Source organism: Sceloporus occidentalis, unplaced genomic scaffold (genome assembly GCF_023333645.1).
Source record: "Sceloporus occidentalis isolate IW3139 unplaced genomic scaffold, rSceOcc1.0.p SCAF_3, whole genome shotgun sequence".
NCBI lineage: Eukaryota > Metazoa > Chordata > Lepidosauria > Squamata > Phrynosomatidae > Sceloporus > Sceloporus occidentalis.
Window position 1 is genome coordinate 38,460,650 of NW_028316983.1, and position 21,677 is coordinate 38,482,326.

The 21,677-nt window shown below is 43.7% G+C and overlaps 1 protein-coding gene across 1 annotated transcript in view; it reads right to left on the reverse strand.

The window, feature by feature from the left end:
• Window positions 1-3,571: 3,571 nt before the first annotated feature.
• The window catches only part of MAP1LC3A (microtubule associated protein 1 light chain 3 alpha), a 41,380-nt gene continuing 23,274 nt past the window's right edge, over window positions 3,572-21,677 (reverse strand). The window contains exons 2-4 of the mRNA XM_089514067.1: window positions 21,305-21,360; window positions 6,663-6,769; window positions 3,572-4,748 (exon numbers count right to left, since the gene is read on the reverse strand). Coding sequence (XP_089370193.1) covers window positions 4,586-4,748; window positions 6,663-6,769; window positions 21,305-21,360 — 326 coding nt within the window. The 3' untranslated portion in view covers window positions 3,572-4,585. The remainder of the gene's footprint in view (window positions 4,749-6,662; window positions 6,770-21,304; window positions 21,361-21,677) is intronic.

Here is a 21,677-nt window from a genome sequence, read left to right on the forward strand (position 1 = left end):
TGCAATTGATTGCTTCTAAAATAGCTCCTAATCAAAGTGGAAGAACAACTATGGTGAACTATATTAGAAGAAATTAAATTCTATATTTCAGGTTCCAAAAAAATATTCCTCTCTAAATGAGTGAACTGGGCTTTTTTTTTAAAGCCTTTGTTGCGAGAACTGGTAACAAAGTCTCTACTAAAAGATCAAATTAAATATTTCTATACATTTCTCCTGCAGCTGCTGAAAAACTGCTCTATCCAGTATAATAAGGCTATTCTTTCACCTCCACTATCCATTGGCCATGTTTCTATTACAGCTCCTTTTATGAAGAAAAGGATGCTCAAGGGACAGGGAATGGAAGAGGCAGGCAGGCAGATATCATATGCTTGTTTCTTCTTTGTGGCCTCTAGACTAACACAAATGGATTATCCTATGCCTTTTGGAGCGCTCTGTAGCATTCTAAAGTGTTGGCAGAAGCCCTGGCCATCTTTGCCATGTAGGAGGCTCCCAACCAGTTCCTTTTCCTCGTCATGAACAGTGTTTGTGTACTCAAATTGGAAATCCTCTGAGGACGGATCATCTGCATGGGTTTCTAGCCATACTGGCTTTTAAGAAATGTGTTGAATGAAAAACTGCTTGACAGAATGGCAAGTTATGCAGGACAACCAAAATCAGGACTTTTGATAGATGAATGGTTCCATTCCAGACTATGGAATGGCCTGCCAGATGAAGATCCGTCTTATAACCACCTTAGACAGCTTTAAAAAAGCTGTTAAGATGGATCTCTTCCGGCAGGCCTTTCCTGAATAGACGCCTGGCCACCAAAGAGAGAAAGTAATGGATCAATCCCGTTTACTCTTTGCTTGTCTACAGTTGGTTTGTTTTTATCTATTGTTTAAATTGTTATTTATCTTTTAACATGTTTTAAGGTGTAAAATGTTTAATTCTATTTTAAGGGAGGGAAGGTTGGGGGATATGAACTGTATAATTTTTAATGTTGTAAGCTGCCCCAATTGCCTGAGTGCAGATGGGGTGGGATATAAATACATTTTATTATTTTATTGTTATTATTATTACTCACTGATTTTGTAAATAAAGACAGAAACAAGAGAAGACAACCTCCATCCCATCTGAACCTTTGATTGATCATTCTGGATTGCATTTACACAAAGAGCACTGGACTTTAAAAGGACTGTTTACATTAAGCAGAAGCCAAGGAGACCCACAAAGTAATTCAAAGTTGTGAGATGAATTGTTTTATTTTGCTTTATTCCTGTGTTGTTTTGTATAAGTTGTTTACTTAATAATAATAATAATAATAATAATAATAATAATGAAATATTAAAAAAAGAAATGTGCCAAATGCAGCACTAAAATTCTGGGCCAAGGTGGGCATTTGAGATGCCTCCAGTATATGAGAAGTCCCATATTGTTGCATGTTGTGTGTATGCATTATGCAGCATTCACACTGCAGGCCAGACACAATAGAGAGTGCTGCCTTAAAATTATTCTGTACAAGCAGGCCTTAAAATCACAAGAGCCTGTGCACTGTAAGCAACCTTCGACTATTAAGAGACAAACCTGACCTCAGTCCTGATGAATGCTGGCTCTTCTAAACGAAAGGCTGCAAGTATGTTGGTAGTACATCGGCTAAGAAGGCCAGCAGTGGTACTGGGGATGTCATCTTATTGTCCATGGACTGTGGGCAGATATCTTGAGACTGTGGTGCAGACTGGCCTAAAGCACAAACATATCACTCCTGCCTTCTCAGGGTCACACAGTATATACATATCCAACTCCTTTCCAGGCAAGCATTCTCTGAAGATGCCAGCCACAGATGCTGGTGAAAAGGCAGGAAGAAACTGTTCTAGAACATGGCCACATAGCTTGAAAACCCCACAAAAAACTATAAGAAGAGACTGAAAGAACACTATTCTCCTCAGCCGCCTTCACATTTGGCTGAAGCTATGGCTAGCTGAGCCATCAACTCTTCAGGGAAGTTGCCTCAGAGACTTTTTCATGAGGCCATGATATCTCTCTTGCCAGCTTCTTTGAAACTGTACTGTGTATACGGTGTATTGTGTACTGTGGTGACAGAGACCATCTCCATCCAGGATGGAAGGTCAGATTGCCATGTTTTGGAGGGAGAAATACAGGAATCCTTTCTCCTCCAGCTCAAGTCTTGATTCAAGAGAAACCTCTTCTGTCAATTCGATCTCCATGTTGACACCAACACTGGTACCATTCCAGGTCACTCTTGTTCCAGTTTGGACATTGAGTCGGCTTCTTCTAATGATTATTACAGGAGCAGATGATATTGCCGATTCCATCCACAGACTGTCCATAGCCAACAATACCATGGCTATTATAGATATCGATCCTCTTCTTGGGAATCCTACTATTCTGAGGTCAGCTCTTCTACTGGCAACGTTCTGTGCATTATACTTGCCAATGTAGGAATGAAGCTTCCTTGAGATGTAAGACACCATTTGGACCACAACCAGTCTGTTGTGCTGGCCTCCGTTTGACAAGGTTGAGCATCTGTTGACCTACGTTTCAAGCCCAGGCTGTGCCTCAGCCAACTCAAGGCCAGGAAACTGCATCTGGAATGAAGAAAAAATCCATGCTGTCTACCTCGACTGTTGCCGTTGCTTGACTGACCATCCATCTTTCTATGACGACTGGGACTTCCAGGTCTGGATCTAATTCTGATTATGTGGTTGTGTCCTCTGAGTTGGATGCCATGGACCTTTCCTCCCCAACTGATGATGCTTAAACCAGGGGCCACGCTGGATGGTGGAATCTGAGAGCTGTAGGCCAAAGGATAACTGTTTCAAATGCTGCAAGTGACCAACCCTTTGGGTGCAAGAAGCAATCTCTGGCTTAAAAAGAAGTGTAGTGTTTGTCATCCCAATGCATTTTTAGAGTGGGCAGGCATCGTCTGCACACACGCACAACCACCCTACTTCTTCTTCAAACTTCATTCCTTTCTAGTGTGCTGCTATAGTCAGAATATGGGGTGCTTTAAATCAGTGGTTCACAAATTTTGTTCTCAGCTCACAGAAACACGAGGCAGCATGGTGTAGTGATTTGAACACTGCACTATTACTCTGGAGACAAGAGTCTGAATCCCTGCTCAGCCATGGAAACCCACTGGGTGACCTTGGGCAAGCCACAGTCTCTCAGCCAAAAAGCAAAGGAAAACCCCCTCTGAAAAAAGCTTGACAGAGAAAGTTTTGCCATGGCCTTCCTCTGAGGCTGAGAGAGTGTAATTCAAAAATTATGTCATAAGCCTGGCTTTTAAATAAACTACTGTATAACTGTTTTCAACACAAAAACACCACCCCACAATGGACAGAACAACCCACCTGAACACGGATGGAGTGCAGATGCTGTTTACATCTGTATGTAGTAAGTGAAAGGATGAAAACACTTTCCCATCCCATACGTAGCCACTTATAAACAGGGGAAGCAAAAAGTGGCATAGGGAATCACGTCTTCAAAAATAGCACTTGTACATCAGAGACAGAGAAACACAGAGGTGATCAAGAGATGGAGGAATGGGATCTACCACTCTTACACGAGGACACAATTTTCATTTATCTTTATTTATATAGATATTTTTAATAGATTTGATGGTGCACTTGTTTTTTTCCTTTCAGACATAATTTTTTGGTATATTTTTTTTAAAAAAGAAAAAAGTAGCTATATAAATCAGTACATTTCTTCAGTGAATTTGCCACAATGGGACTAAAACCAGCAAAAATAGAGAAATCCATGCATGAGAAAAAAATGGGTTGACTTTTCTTTAAAAAAAAGAAAACCAAAAAAAAAAAAAATATCGACAGAGAAGCAGCACAGGGTACGACAGATCTGTGAAAATTAAGCTAATTCCACTCTCACCTCTACTACATTTTTAAAGTGCGAAAAAGCATGGGGTTGGTTGGTTGAATCTACATAATACAAGCGAATTATATCCCCCAGCGTACTTAAAAAATAATAAAATAAATCTAAAAGATATACATTATACACAGTCCTGTAGAGGATGCCTACATCTACTCTGTAGCACCAAGAATTGATATGCAAGTAATTAAAATCAAAAATGCATGGAGCAACAATAGAAGTTTTAATTTACTCTTCAGTTTGTTTTTGTCTTCAAACTTGCTGCTTTTTTTTTTTTTTACAAAAGTTTAGTGGACAAGCCCATCCCCATGTCCCAGCAGGTGAGGACGCTGTTTCTTTTTGTGTCCTCAGCCTTCTAAAAGCTCCACCAGTTTGGCATTGGACTAAGAAACCAAGAAAGACATAATAAGAGAGCACAAAAGAGAGACAGAGAAGGTGCAGCAGGGAAAGTGGGAGGGAGCAGTAAATGCTGCACACAATAGGCAAAGGCAGAGGGGCTGGGTTCCACACACACACATATACACACATCCTCCCAAACTATCTTGGTCTGTTGCACTGTGAAGTTGGGAGGGCCACAGGTTGCGTTTGTGCCCCTCCTGAGTCACATGCCTCTCCAAGGTGAGGAGTGTTGGGGAGGCAGGGATGTTGATGCAACAGTTTGGAGTCAGTCCTCTGATAAAGACGATGATATTGATGTGTATCAGTAGCCAAAGGTTTCTTGCGAGGCATAGACCATGTAGAGGAAGCCATCTTCATCCTTCTCTTGTTCATATATCTCAGAGATAGGGGTGGAAACACTCACCATGCTGTGCTGGTTCACCAACAGGAAGAAAGCCTGGGTTGGATTCAGTTGCAGCCGACGTCTGTAAGAAATGCAGGTAGCAATTATTCCAGCAGAATTTAAACAGATGTCTAGCATATCTGCATAATTTATTCCAATCAGAGAGCAGTGGGAGTCTTAGGGGTTGCATTAGTCCCCTATGAGCCCCTCAGAAGCTGCACCTGCACTGCAACCCACCCCCAACTGTTTTGCCATCCAAATGTCCCTCATCTGAAACTACAGGGGGCATTTTCACCAAGATTTTAGCCTCCTCATCCCAGCCCAATTTAGGTGCAGGTCTTTTTCCAAAACAGGCCTTTTCTGGGCCTAAAATAGCTAGCACTCAAATGTGACAAAATTTGGTGGAAATGTAAGAAGGCAAAAAAGTTTTGGTCGGATATACGGAAAGCAATAAACAAAATATTAAGTATAAAACCGGAGAATAAGCCAGAAATATTTTTGTTAAATATGATTAGTGAGGAACTGGAAAAGAAATTCAGATGTGTATTATTTTATATGATTTGTTCCGCCAGCATGGTCTACGCTAGATTTTGGAAAAATAAAGCAATCCCAAAGGTTGAGAATTGGCTGTTAAAATTGCAAGAATTGACAGACCTAGATAAATTGACAAGGAAATTGGGGTATGAAAAACCAGACAAATTTTTAGAGAGTTGAAAACAGGTTTTTGAGTTTTTAGAAAATAAATGGGGGTCATTGACAACCACCTCTCTAAAAGATTGGTGATTAAGCTATTAATGAGCAGTTCAGAAGAATAATGAAGTTATTGTAGATTGTTTGAGCATTATAAAATGGAAGTAAAATGGAAAATGCATAAGTAAAGGCAGAGAGATCATTTACTATCTCATGTGAGAGAGAGAGAGAGAGAGAGGGTGCAGCTGACGTGTCAGCCGGAGCTGATAACAGAGTTTTGACCCCAAACAGTTTACAATCTAAAACTGTTGCGTAGGTAGCACATGATGAAAATATATCTCTTCAGTGCAAAGCAGGGAAGGCAGTAACATTGGCTGACATCCTGTTAGTAAGAAAGTCTAATTTACCTCTGCACAACTCACTCTTTTGGTTGCTGAGAAGGCAGAAATCCTCTGCTGACTGTGCGACAACCACAATCTCCCCTAAAAAAAATCAGCTACTGTAGAGCCCTACTTCATTTACTGGCTGGTGGAAAGTGTGGGGTATTTGGGAAAGAAACATGCTACTATGCTTGTATAGTTGTGTGCATAGCAATGACCTCATGGGTGGCTGAGCAGGTGAATGTCACAGTTCCACCTGTGCAGAACTTTATCGTATGTTTGGTTCAGGATCTCACCCTACCCCCATTCCAGTTTATTTTATTATTATCACAGCCTTTTTCAGCAGCATGGTGAGGATAAGGTTGACAATCCCCATGACTACCTACAGTATCTTCCTGGAAGAGGCAGGATTCTCCATCACACTCTTTGACCACCAACACCACCACTGTCCTTCCTCACCAATTATCCCTGCAAGCATGCCTATTTCCTGCTTTTCTGCCACACAGCGAAAGGACGCCACTACCATCATTATCAAGGTATGCAATGTTTTACAAAGAACCCCTCCGACAGAAGCAGTGCTCTCTCAAGGTTTGTTTTTACACTGTCAAGGTTTGGCAGGTAGCGCAGGTACCAAGAGAACTGTGGGGCACGTTCTCAATTTCTGCGGGGAACTGGCTATGCAAGTAACAACACAAGAACAATGACTGGTATTGTGACAGTTGCCCTCTCAAGTATGCCTCCCTAACCTGCTGCCTATGTTCCTATGTAGATGCACCGGCACTGAGTAAAACATCCCGTGATTAAAAAGCAATGGAAGAAAGGGTGTTCCCATATCTTGCATAACTTGATTCTGGGCATGACTGATACTCCTATGGTTGTAGTGTCAGAACAGATTGCAGCTAACTACTTTGAGACATTTCACTTACCTGATTATTTTTACCAATTCACTCATATTGACATGGTCAGGAACTAAGAATTTGGTCTTATCCAGCACAGGAAGCTGCTTCTCCCCCTTGTATCTTTCAATAATGACCTGGTGAATGAAAAGTAGCTACAATCAGGTTCTTTTCTTGTCCAGCTCAATCAAAATATTTTACGTAGCAAACACACAAATATTAGCAGGTGTAACATTCTGCCAATGGATTCATCCACTCAAGGCACAAATCATTAGGTGGTTCCCTTATTGCCCCATCCAAATGGCTTTTTTCCCTATCATCACACACAGGAATAAAAAGCAAAAACCAAACTGCATTAAGGCTTTCTACAGATGCACCCTGAAATAAACTGATTTTGCAAACATCCATTTCAAAACAATAGGCATCATGGATCTGAATGTTGCCGTCTTGTCCTTCCTTCCTTTCCTTCCAGCTGCCCCCCTATACTGCTTTTTAAATTTTTGAAATAACATTTAAAAATAACTGCTCCACAAGGGCTTGAGAAAGAAAGAGACCCTGTGATATTATGAAGGTTCAGCCAACTATTGCTCTCTGTAGTCAGCTTATGTGGACAAAAAAAAATGGCTGGCTCCATACCACCTGAACCCCAAACATAAATTGCAAAGGCTACTGTTTTGGTTTACAACCAGAATCCTTCAGCCACCACAGTTACATAACTCAAAAGTACAATAAAGTACACTTTAGAGTCCTAACCTGGACCGAATCCCTATACACTTGTCTCTCCCTTTTCGCGGACTTGGGAGTCCGCGGTCTTACTCTTCAAGGGAGGGACAAGTAAGGAGGTATAAAATGGTGGTGCATGCCTGTATGCGGCTCTACACTTGTGCCATTATTTTCAATGGGACTCAAATATTTGTGGGTTGCCATTTCTGCGGGGGTGGGTGGGTCTGGAATTGATCCCCTGTGAATTGAGAGGGGATACTATACTCTGAGTTAAAAAAAGATGTAGTTTGGCTATTCCCCTGGCACAGTCATAACCAAGGCATGATATGATGTAGAGTAGTTGTTTTCAGAGTAACAACTATATCCTTCTGTAAGCACAGCCACTTCAATATGCTGTCACAATAAAACCATGTTGATAATGAGCTCCATGCAGAAATACTTTCTTTGATCTGCCTTCTTCCAGTCAGTTTTGTTGGATAATGTCCTACAGACCAAGTGCTTCAGTGACATCATTTTTTTCTCTGTTTCATCACCTCTCAACAAAAGATATTATAGGACAGAAGGGGGTACAACTGGCAGGCAATCTGAGAAACATTGTGCTACTACATCTGCTCTCCATCTCAGTTTATTAATTTTTCACCAGTGCTATACTATTGTAAGTCTCTTCCTAGGCAAGGAACAGACAGGGAACAGACCAAGCACTAAGGCAGGTGGACAATATTAATGGCACTCAACCCATACATGTAACACAGATTGACAGTTGCAACAAATGAAGCCTCCAACAATAGTGACTTAGACGATACTGCAAAATTAGCTTGCCTGTCCATAGTCAGACAAAAAGAGGCCATAGTAAAGTGACACAGTGCATGCTTTGCATGCAGATAGTCCTAAATTTAATCCCTATTATCTTCAGGTTGGGAAAGCCTTCTGGATGAAATGCTGGGGAGCTGTTACGAGTTGAGGTCAGTAATACCAGGCAAGATGAAAAAATGTTCAGGATTCGGTATAAAGTAGCTTTCTTAGTTCAGCTACTGAAGGTCATGCTGTCAATAGTTGACCATGTAGAAGTATTTCTCAGACTGGCTACAAAAGAAGAAAATCCCCCTTTTATAATAAAATAATAATAAAATAAAATTTTTATTTGTATACCGCTTTTCTAAAAATCAAAGCGGTTAACAGCAAATGGATATACATACAAAACCATCAAACATCATAACCAATTGCACAATAAAACCATGATAAAACCACAATAAAAACCACATATCATGCCAGCTCAACAGTGCTGGCATGATATGATTTGCATTCTTTCCCCATGCAAGCTAGGAAACAATTGAAAAGTGCATTAAATATAATCTTCCAATGTGTTACTCATATGGATGACACTCCTATGTAGCAAGAGGGCTATGCTAGTGGCCCACTCTGGATGTCACATGGCCAAAGTAATCTCACCCTGGACATGGACACCAAAAGAGTATCTTCTACAGTCCATTGAAGCAGCAACTCATGAATAGGCCCTCCTTGTAACTACCCTGTGGCTACACAATTTAAGTCACATGAATCCTTTCTTCTTCAGATGTGTGTGCTCACTGTACAGTTGTTGAGTATAGTAACCAATGTCATTCCTCTTCTTAACTGTGTGAGAGGCCTCCATGGAACATGTGAAGAAAGCTAGTGTGTGAAACAGACACAGAAATGATCTTACAATTTCAGAATAAGGGTGCAATTGTGAGGACATGCCAAACGCCTCCTCTTAAATTAATTTTAATCCCAACTAGAGTAGACCCTTTCCATCAATGGAATTTACATAAGTGGTAATTTAACATCCTACAATAAGATTCAGACCACAGGTTTATTATTGTCTCTTTAAAGATGCAGGACTGCTTAAATATACAAATATCACCTTTTGTTTCTTGTATGCTTGCATATTATATATCCATACATACAGCCTGAATCCTAGTCTCTACTAGGATAGATCCACTGAATGAAAAGAAGTGACAAAACTATTGCTTCTCCATTCTACAGATGATCTAATGGATCTACTTTAATTAGGAGGATTACCAATTGGAATCAGGCCAGATATATGGATAGATAATACAGTTGGCCCTCCTTATACACGGATTTGCCATGCGCGGATTTAAGCATACGCGCATGGCAAATCCGGGAAATTGTTCCCAATGCTGGCGCACGTCTGCGCGCGCCGCCATTGGGGACAGAAGTCCCTCCCCATCTCTTTCCCTCCCTCCCTCCCTCCCTCCCTCCCTCCTACCTATCTACCTATCTACCCACCCTCTCTCCCTCCCCCTCCCCCTCCCTGCTTACCTGCTCCGTCGCTGCACCGCCGCCTCCCGCATCCTCACTGCCTCCTCCTCTGCGGTTCAAGGGCCGGGTGCTGCTTGTGGAGGCCAAGAGGCTTCCAGACTGCACCCGGCTCTTTTGCGGTGGCGGTGGCGAGGAGGACGAAGCTTGGCCTCGTCCTCCTTGAAGTCGCTGCCGCCAGTGTACAAGGGCCGGCAGCAGCCTGGAGGCTTCTGGGCCTCCAGGCTGCCCCTGGCCCTTAAACCGCGGCGGCCGCGAGGAGGACGAAGCTAGGCCCCATCCTCCTCCCCGCCGCTGCGGAAGAAGGGCCGGGGGCAGCCTGGAGGCCTCTTGGCCTCCAAGCTTCCCCCGGCCCTTAAAACGCGGCGGCGGCGAGGAGGACGAGCCTTGGCCCCATCCTCCTCCCCGCCACCGCGGAAGAAAGGCCGGGGGCAGCCTGGAGGCCTCTGGGCCTCCAAGCTTCCCCCGGCCCTTAAACCGCGGCAGCGGTGAGGAGGACGAACTGTGGAGGAGGCGAGGATGCGGGAGGTGGTGGCGCGGCAATGGAGCAGGTAAGTAGGGAGGGGCAGGGGGAGGGAGGGAGGGTAGGTAGATAGGTAGGAGGGAGGGAGGGAGGAAGGGAAAGAGGAGATGAGGAGAGGGACTTTTGTCCCCAATGGCGGTGCGCGTGCATGCACGCTGCCATTGGGGACAAATGGGACTTGAGCATACGCGGATTTTGGCATACGGGGGGGTCCAGAACGGATTCCCCGCGTATACCAAGGGCCCACTGTATGCAAACGCATAGGGACTAATTTAAAAGGGCAGTAAACATATCACTTTATAGAAGAAGAAATGCAGTGAGCGTATTTATTTGCTAGTCTTGTTCCTTTCACAGGTCTTACCGCATAATGTGATAATCTTCATATTTTAAAATGCTAACCCTTATTAAAGTACTTACAAATTGGTCTAAGCATAAGCTGCTGTTGAAGTATGTGCGTGGGGGGGGGGTTGTTTTGCCAAACTTTTGCCCCATGCCCTGTCCTCCTCAAGCGAAGCGTACAATATTTGCTTCTTCCAATTTTGTAAAAAGATGCCAGTGTGGAATAAAGAAGCTTCACTTAAAACTGCATTGAGTTTTGTTTTTTAAATAAATGGGGAGCATGAAAAAAAATACAGCAACGAATGCTGTGACACTCCTTAGGATTATTACAAAGGCACAAGTGAGCTGTGAGTTAATTTTGGATTTCCCATGATGAACAGGTTTGATACATAGGCCACACAACTTTCAAAAATCCATGAAGTTGATAGATCACCTAGGATAGCAAAATCACAATGGCACGTTACAGACCACCCAAAAGAGGCGCCTCCTCGACGCCTCTCTTTGCTGCACAGCTGCGCTGCAGCATACAAATTGTGTGGTGTGGCTGCGCAGCAAAGGAGCACAAAGGAGCGGCTCCTTCTTGCGGCGCCGCAAAGCCCCAAAGACAGCGCTGTTATGTCGCAGCTGCGCAGCTCCATCTGGAAGCTGCGCAGCTGCGACGTGACAGATACGTGCGCCGTATGTATAGTGCTGCGCAACTGCGGCGCATGCATGACTTGCTAGGGTTGCGGGGCGTGTGCATGCGCTGCCCCAAAGCAACCCTAGCACGTCGTGGACGTGCTGCAAAGGGCCCGTCTGTAACGCGCCTATGTTAAGAAAATGTTGTATGCAGTATTGGACCATTTTCTTTTGTCAGATCTGAATCCAATGGCAAACAATTTCACAGAAAGACCTTGATATCTATTATGTGTTCAGTGTTTTCACACTGCTTGTGATTTTACACACCTCTAGATTTGTAGCAAATCTCTAGATGCAACAAAAATGAAGCTCCTTTGATGGATGACTTTCCAGTAGTAAAGTTCTGGAAATAGTTCTGTTCTTTATATATATTTTTTTAAGATTCAGATTTGGATCCAGACTAGCTATGCTTTAAGCTAGTCAGACTAACTTGTGTTATTGATTTTTAGAGGACTAAAGTTTGATTGACATAAGTCTGGCTCAAAGTTCAACAAATCCAGCATTTCTACAAACATGTAACATTTGATTGTTAAAGAAAGTTAATTTGTTAAGGTTAATCAACAGTTAAGATGAAATGAGGAAAAAACCAAAGAAATATGTTAGCTCTTACTAACGAACTAGTTCATTTTTTTAAAAGAATATGAAAAATAACTTCCAAATGTACCACCTAAAATTAGCCCCAAAGCTAGCAACATAAATTAAAGCAGCTCATTCATCCCTTCAGTAATGTTGCTGGTGTTTAATAAACAAATGACCAAATTCCAGAATCATTGCTGAGAATTTAAATAAATTAGGGAGAAATTTACTTTCAACCTATTATTTCCATGCTCTAGCCTGAATCCATCCCTTTCACTCCACATTTAATCAGGCGATTCTTTCAGGCAATTCTGTTGAAACAGCTAGCACATATTCAGCAAACACAAACAGCCCCCCCCCCCAAAAAAAAAAAAAAAGAATTGCCTGATTAAATGTGGAGTGAAACAGAAAACCCATACACTGTGGTTGCCACCTTATTTAAAATTGGAAACTTAGGCTGCATCTGCACTGTAAAAAATAAATAGTCTGTGTTTTCCCTGCATTATAAATAAGAATATGCATCTCCTGTAATCCTGATTATGACAAAACTTTAAATTGTTGGATGACAGGCTTAATAACTAACTGAAAAACACTGCTTAGGGATAAATTCTATTGTCATAACAGGAATATGTCAAGCATTAATCATCTCATCTAATCGAGAAATAGTTGTGACTGTTATATGTAGATTTAAATACAGCTATCTCTATCTATATAAAATCACAGGCACCAATATTCTTAATCAGAGGAATTGGTAAAACTTGGCATCATAAATTCTCATTCATTCTGGATTAATGTTAAGGCTTGTCTAGCAACTTGAAAGGAGAGAAAATATAGTTCGAGAAAAGGGTGCCAAGTATTTTCAGCATTTACCATTCGAATGAGTGGTAATGAAGACAAAATCTTGTCAAGCAGGACACACCCTGCCTGGCATGAGTTCAGACCTAGTTTAAGCCATGACCTCAATATTGCTTCCTTGTACCCCAACATCCTATGTGGTGTAAGACAAGCAAATTAATGGATATAATAATGGACAGAAAGAAGGTCACAAATCATGAAAGAGAGACTGAAGGCATTGATTTATGCCACAGTCATGATTCACACCAGTGATATTGCTTGGCGGGTGCCTGTGATGCTCATTTAGACAGCATGAACATAGTGATCTTATTAGTGATAGCAACACAAACTGGAGAAAAAATGGCAATTACTATTTTGCCAGCAATAACAAAATGACTTACAGTAGTGTAGCAACAGCATGGTGAAACCATATAAGTAAGGAACCCAGGCTAAGAATGACTGGCCTAGAGTTTATATCACTGGAACAGGAAAACATGGTGTCCCACCCCAATTAAATCTGAGGGTCCTGGTTGTAGTGAACATTGCCCTTGTGGCTGCTAGGAACTCAGCCCCTGTGCTGGCTGCAGGTTCACCTCCTGAGGCTGCTGTCATTGCTGCAGCCCTGGCATGTCCCTTGGGCTTATAGCCTCTTCGTCAGAGCTTTCAGACTCAGAGTACATGCCTGGATCTTGGAGGCAGAGCATGACACTACTCTTGGGAAAATGCTGAAACAATGGCATTGCTACTGGTACTCCAGTAACAAAAACTGCACTCTCTTTGTACCTGGACACCTCATCACCTATGCAGTCCTGCTTATTTAGTGAATTAGTCATGAAAACATCAAATATAATCACAGAAAGTTGGAAGGGACCACAAGGGCCATCTCGGCCAGGAATATGCAACTAAATCACTCCTGAAAGATGCTGCTCATACAAGTTCTGTTTAAAAGACCTTCAGATATGAAGAGTTCACCACCCGCTGAGGTGGTTAAACAACTCTTGCAGTAACTTCCTAATTTTTAGGTGGAATATTTTGTCATTTGAATCCATTGCATCTAGTCCCTGGAGCAGCAGAAAACAAGTTTGCTCCATCTTCTGCATGAAAAATTTGAGACCAAGTAGAAGATGGCCACAGCTATAAAGAAACAGTGGTTTAAATGCAATTGTTAGTGCAGTCTGGACTAGAGCCACTCAATCAATGTAATTTATCTAAGTAAATTCCCATTATTTTAATAGATCTACTCCAGTTCGGAATAACAATTGCCTTTAGACCAATATTAGTATTGGTGGTCGAAGTAAACACACTGACAATGCCTTGTGATTTTTCAGTAATTAAGAGGGAAGCTAAATAGAAATTATACTTGTTAGTATAGCTAACTAACAAGTACTGTAGTCTACTTGTTAGCTGGTGAGATTTCAAAAGTGATGTGGAATTATAAAAAAATAAAACAGAATGCAGGTTTGTATCAACCTCAGGTAGCAGAATTTGATTACTTGTAAGCACAGAATATGCATAAACCAGCTACTAATTTTTAGCTCAGCTTTCTCCATCCTAGTACTAGCCAGTAGTTTGGAACTACACCTCATAGAGTTCCTAACCATTAGCCATGCTGGCTGGGGGAGACAGGAGCCAAAGTACTAATGATCTGGAGGGCACCAGGTTGGAGGAAGCTGAATTTAGCTCCCGTGAAGCAAAGAAGCCGCAGGATTTCCAGGGTTTAGAAAGTTACTTTTTGGGACTACAACTACTAGAATTCTGAGTAGGATGTTCTGTTTGATCTTAGAACTTCCATGTCGCCATGTTGGCTGGGGGATTCTGGGAACTGTATGTTTTGCTGATGACAAAGCTGTTTCAAAGAGAGAGAACTAGCCAAGATCACATAAGATTTCCCCTCCATCCTCTTAGAAAAGTCATCATGAAACCAGAGCTTGGCTCATTCTAAGTAGCAGAGGCTGTCCCTGATCCATTTCACATCAAACAGCTGACAACCCAGATTATATACAAGAAAAGTCCAGTGGCCGGTTACAAACCGGCAGTTGGGACGTCCTCTGGACGTCCCATTTTAAAAAAAGGGGCGTCTCTTATAGACGCCCCTGAGTCTAGTACGGACTGTGTCCGTACAAGATGGCGGCGCCCCTTCCACATGGGCACCGCCATCTTTGCGTATCGGACGCTGAGCGTCCGTACGCGTCGCGCCGCTTGTGACATAGCGAGCGCGCCCCTGGCGCCTCGCTACGTCGCAAACGCGACGAAAAAAGAAGCTCCATTTTGGAGCTTCTTTTTCGGTCCGCGCGGGAGTCGGGCCGTGTGAAGGCTCCGGCTCCCCCGCGGACCAACTGCCGGCGGCGGCAGAGCGCCGCAAAGCGGCGGTCTGTACCCCGCCAGAGTGTCCACAAGTTCATCACAAAAAGACAGAGGACAGAGCAGGCAGAAGTAATTGAGGGAGCTGAGGAGGTGAAAAGACAGGAAAAGACAGTAGTGGCAAGGAAAATTGTGCTGCCTAATCATGACGGGAATTAAACAACAGAAATGACACTTATACCACACCTTTCACATAGTAAGTAAGCTTAGACAACATGCAGGCAACACAATCAAAAAATCAATTTTTCTAAGCGCTGAAAAGTGTAAGAAACGGGAACATGCCTCCTGGTTCTGACCAAACACCTATCATGTTTTCCAGTGGTTAACTTTAGTCAATCCATTCATTTGAGGGAGAACTTCTCTGCTCTTCCACCAGTTCTCTAGAATATCCAAAACAGCTCTGAAGAATTCTTGAGTATTGGCTACCCAGGAACAATGGTGATGTATTTAATAAGGAAATCAATTTCACTGTATTTGGAGACTACATGAGTGAACAAAGCGAACTAGAGTCAAAAGCATTATTCACTTTAGTTCACTTTAAGCATAATTCAATGGAACAATATTCTGATAATTTAATAATTAGTACATTTCTGCTAGCTAGAGCAGAAAGACTCTAATATTGCTAGAGCTGTGAAAGTTTTAAAGGAAAGGAAACAAGGTGGGTGTCATGGTGATCAGAAAACAGCCAATTCAAGTTTCAATTAAAGCACCAACCAGCCATTCTGAGATAATTCCCCCAACCTACTAAGTTATTTCTATGTTCTCTGAAACAGTTCTCTGTTGCACCCTAAGGCTGGGTGAGTTTTAAAAGCTCTATCAGTCAACAAGAACCTCAAGTAAGCAAGTCAATCAACAGGAATCCTTAATCAGAACTGTTCATGCCTAAAAGAAACCAATATGTAAATCAGATGAAGGAAATCCACAGTATTGGCAGAGCACCTTAATTTTTTAATATCCCCAATTATCCTGAACTTTTAAGGAAAGCTGGGGTTGTTTTGGTAATGAGGGTGGCTGTACACACACACACACACACACACACAATCAACAAAGTAATTTCCAAGGCCCATATTTTGTTGTTTTCAGGAGAGAGGGAGATTATTACATTCCACTTGGTTCTTTTGTTCCAGTAAAGTGAACAGAACAAGAAGGGAGGAGGTTGTATGCAAACAGCAGAGGTCTTCATAGCAATGGTAATGTTATTATTTATTATTATTATTATTATTATTATTATTATTATTAAACTTTATTTCTATAGCGCTGTAATTATACACAGCGCTGTACAAAGTGCTTCCATGAACTGCAACTGATAGATGGAATTCTAATACATCCAGATGGCAGCTTCATTTAAATGATTTTATCAGCTAGAGATAAAAAAGGAGGGGAATAGGATTACTTTTGTATTTGAGTGATCATTTCCAAGAAAGCCTCTGCCATGCAAAGTTAGTGCTTCCCAGCTGACACTCTCCAGTTTGTTCTCTGATAGAGTGTCATGCATCATTTGTACTCTTACATAACTAAAAGAGTTTGAAAATATGTTTGTGTGTCATATCTACAACTACAGGGCCCAAAATAATATTTTTAAATATTTTAAAAGGAAAAAGTTTAAAAGGTTTAAAAGGATGGGATTTCTGCAGTTTTCACAATAAAAGACAACTTCCTTTTTATTGCTTCATTTTGAATGGGAATCACACCTTTTGGCAGCAAAGCAGGGCACTTAGCCCATGTTACATTAAGACAGAGCTTGAAAAGGTTATTATTTTTTTTAACTAAAACTCTCAGAATCCCTCAGCCAGTTAGGCCACTTCCATACTAGCTGGGAGATTATGGGAACTTCAGTCCAAAAAACCAACTCCATTGAAGGACTCCATCCAAAACAAACATCTTCATCTTTGCTCTTCTTTGACATAAGGTAGGGCCAAGTAACAGATTGTTTCAGTCATGATCTGGCCAGACCTGATCTCTATTTCTCAGTAAGCACGTCCCCTCTCCTGTATGGTCAATTCACTGTGCTCACAAGGACTCGATCCTGAAACAGCTCCTGCTCTTATTCTCACACCTCCCCTTGCCACCGGACTTTTGCCGAGAGCTGTGTTGCTGCCGGGCGGTTCTTCCCGGGTTGTCGGAGGTGCGCATCTGCGCACTGGCCCGGGGAGGCCGCCCACGGACTGAATTTGGGACTCTCTACCTCCTCAGCGTCTCAGCGGCGGCCCTGGTGAGCTGAATTCGGGACACCTGGGGGGAAGGCGGAGAGAGGGGCGTGTCGGGGCAGCGGCACATACAAAGCCAGCCTGACTGGTCCCCTCCTCCGTCACGCCTCCCCTTGCCACCAGACTTTTGCCGAGAGCTGTGTTGCTGCCGGGCGGTTCTTCCTGGGTTGTCGGAGGTGTGCATCTGCGCACCGGCCCGGGGAGGCCGCCCACAGACTGAATTTGGGACTCTCGCAGCTCCGCAACTGCGCAGCTGCGCCTCTTTGCAGCGACGCAAGAGCAAGAGGAACGTGTCCATGCCAGCATTCAAACAGAGAATGACTGTAGTGCCATATCTCTGTTCTTATTGCTGTTCAGTAGGGGGAGGGGGGGATATGGATGTGGGGAATGCTTCGGCTGGGGAGGTAGAGGGTAATTCCTGCATGAGCGGAGCTCCTATTGAGGTGATGTGGGGCAGGGGGAGGTATGGCGGTAGGAGTGCGGACTTGCGTTACAGAGGAAGGCGAGATCAATGCTTAATATCTATCTCTCCTTCCTGTCCCCCTCCTAACCAAAAGGACCCGAGGGTCATCCCAACCGTGCCACAAACCCTGTCTCTGCTCCTGTGCAATGCCAGGTCCATTAACAACAAGACCCACATCGTCCATGATCTGCTAGCAGATAGCAATTGTGACCTGGCTTGCATTACTGAAACCTGGCTTGGGCCTGAGGGGGATGCTGTGTGGGCTCAGGCCCTCCCGGCCGGGTTTACAGTGAAGGACCAGTCCAGGTTAGGTGGGCGGGGGGGGGGGGGTGTTGCCTTGGTACATAAAAACACCTTGTCTCTCACCAGGAACCATATGCGTCAAACTTCCCTCATCGAGTGTATTTACTTGACCCTGAAGGCCAGGGACAGTCTAGGGATTTTGTTGGTGTATCAGCCACCCCGTGCGCTAACAGACTCCCTTAATGAGCTGACACAGTTGGTCTCGGAGCTGATGCTGGAAACACCCAGGCTACTTGTCCTGGGTGACTTCAACATCCCATTCGTGGCCAACTATATTCCATCCGGTGCGGCTCAGGAATTCATGGATACCATGACGGCCATGAGCCTGTCCCAACTAGTCTCGGGTCCGACGCATTTTGCGGGTAATACGCTCAATCTGGTCTTTTGTACGGATATGGAAAATCTATGGGCGGAAATAACTAATATTTCTGCTCTGTCATGGACGGATCATTTCCTGGTGGAGGCGAAAATCAAGGCTTCTACCCAGATCCCCCCCGGGGGTGGTGGACCTATTAGAACGGTCCACCCTCGAAGGCTGATGGAACCCAAAAGGTTCCAGGAAGCCTTAGAGGGGCACATGGTTGGAAATGACGGCGACTCTGTTGATGCCCTGACTGGTATCTGGGATACCGGTCTTTCTAGGGCTATACACAGTATCGCTCCCAAGCGCCCTCTCAGGCCTGCTTCCAAACGAAAGCCCTGGTATACGGAAAATCTCTGGGCGAGGAAGCAGGTACTGCAACGGCTAGAGCACCGCTGGCGGAAACACCTTCGCTTAGCCAACAAGGCTCTCCTAGACCACCTTTTGGAGGACTACGGAGAGGCGATACGAGCAGCTAAGAATTCGTTCTATGGTGCTCGTGTCGCGTCTGCGGAGTCGCGTCCAGCAGAGTTGTTCAGGGTGGTCAGGGAGCTAACTCAGCTCCCTCCTGCCCCGAACCAGATCCTTGAACCTTCTAAGGCCTGCTGTGACCAATTTAACAACTTCTTCGCGGATAAAACCTCTCGGATAAGCGAAGGTCTTAACGCCGGCATTAGGGCAGAACCTAGAGTAGAGGCATCCAGAGCCTCCGTGGACTTTATTAAACTGGATCAGTTTGAGTTCGTTAGTACCGATGATGTGGACAAGATCCTTAGAAGTGTCCGGAAGACAACCTGCTCTCTCGATCCCTGTCCCTCATGGCTAGCGGCTCAGGGGGGACCGGTGGTAACTTCATTGTTACACCGGATTATTAACACATCTTTGAGGGATGGGCAATTTCCATCAAGCTTAAAATTGGCCATAGTAAAACCGCTGCTTAAAAAGCCCTCCCTCGACCCCTCTGATGCATAATAATTATCGGCCAGTTTCGCTACTGCCATTTTTGGGGAAGGTGATCGAGAGGGCGGTTGCAATCCAGCTTCAATCGATCTTGGATGAAACGGATTATCTGGACCCATTTCAAACCGGCTTTCGGGCAGGCTACGGGGTTGAGACTGCTATGGTCGCCTTGGTCGATGATCTCCGTCTGGGCATTAACAGGGGTAGCGTGTCCCTGTTGGTGCTCTTGGACATCTCAGCGGCTTTCGATACCATAGACCATGGTATCCTTCTGGAGCGCCTAGTAGAGGTGGGAATCGGGGGCACTGCGCTCCAGTGGTTCCGGTCCTACCTCTCTGGGAAGTTCCAGATGGTGCAGCTGGGAGACGTGTGCTCCGACAAGAAGGCCCTTATATCTAGGGTCCTTCAAGGAGCCATTCTGTCTCCCATGCTCTTTAACATTTACATGAAACTGCTGGGAGAGATCATCCGGAGTCATGGGGTGCAGGGTTATCAGTACGGTGATGACACCCAAATAGTCTTCTCTATGTCTCCGACTGATGCAGTGACTGGGGATGGCATCTCTCCTCTCGTGGCCTGTCTGGAGTCGGTAATGGGCTGGATGAGGGAAAACCGACTCAGTCTGAATCCAGAGAAAACGGAGGTGCTCGTGATAGGTTCTCCTGGCCCGGGGATGACGGTGGTTCCACCTGTCCTGAATGGGATCACGCTTCCCCTGAAGGACTCGGTACGCAGTTTGGGGGTGCTCCTTGACTCGTCGCTCCACCTCACATCTCAGGTGGATGCAACGGTCAGGAGCACCTGTTATCAGCTTCGGCTGATACGCCAGCTGTGTCCCTACCTGGACCAGAGGGACCTTGAAACGGTAGTACACGCTCTGATAACCTCTCGCTTGGATTTCTGCAACGCGCTCTACATGGGGCAACCCTTGTACCATACCTGGAAGCTACAACTAGTGCAGAATATGGCAGCCCGACTGGTTACTGGCATACCCAGAACCAGTCATATAACACCAGTGCTTAAAGATCTGCACTGGCTGCCCATTCGCTTCCGGGCGCAATACAAGGTGTTGGTTATTACCTATAAAGCCCTAAATGGCTTGGGCCCAGGATACCTTGAGGACCACCTCTCCCCATACAATCCTCCCCGCACTCTCAGAACATCTGGGCAGCAGCTGTTGAGGGTTCCAGGGGCTAGATTAGCCTCTATGTCTAAGAGGACTTTTACCATCTCAGCCCCTACCCTCTGGAACTCCCTGCCCATTGTGCTCCGCTCGGCCACCTCCCTGGCCCAGTTCAAAAAGGGGCTGAAGACCTTTTTATTCAAACAAGCATTCCCTGATGTAAGCCCCGATTAAATTCTCCCTCTTCTCCAGGCCAGCAGTGGTTAGCTGGCTGGAGTGTTTTTATTGTTTATGTTCGTTTTGTATTGTATTTTATTGAACTGTATTGTATTTTATGATTGTTGTACACCGCCCTGATTTTATAGAAGAGCGGTATATAAATAATTTTTTATTATTTATTATTTATTTATGTTTATAGAGATTTCCAAAGCAGAAAGCACAATTTTTGAAAAGAGGGGGAAACAAGGGTAAAATTTAGAACAAGAGCATTCTACAAATTCGTTGAGAAGTATTGCAGGGCAAAAGTGGGAGGTAGATAGTAAATTTGAATCTACTGCTAGATTTGGATGACTTTACAGTATTTTGACAATGATTTCTCATTCCTAGCTGTTTATCAATAGTAGCCACAAAATCTTATGTGTATGCTTTTTGAAGCTGGTGAATCTTAAGAGTTCTATTTAAAAAACAAGTATGGAGACTGACCAGTTCTTCTGCAGAGGGTTACAGCAACCTCTGATGTATCTAATCTCTAAAAGTAGTGGAGAAGGACAAACTCTCAATGTAAGAAGAAAAGTGAGTAACTTTAACAGGCTGGTCTTCAGGTTCAAAAGAATGGCACAAAAGCCATGACTGTTCAAGAATCCACAGAAATTCATTTTAAAGTGCATACAAAGCTCTGTACTCACAGGAATTTTGTTTGGATGTTGTTCTCGGATCTGCTGCACCTCTTTACAACGATCCGCTGTGAAAGTGAAAAACAGAACATTTAGGAATATGAAATACTTATCTTTCAGACCTCCTAAGGCAAGATGTTTTGTGGTGAGGCTGAACTAATTTTTTTATTAAAAAGAAAGAAAACTGCAACTAGATAAATTCAAATGTCTGCAAGCAGTATGTATATACCAATAATACTAAAATGTATTCTTATTATTCATATGGCACCATTTCCACCAGAAGCTCGGGTCACTTTATAGAAGCCCTGTTCAGACATTTATCAAGCATGTAAAAGAAAAATGTGCCACCCATAGTCAATAACTTTAACAACTCCATAATGGTACT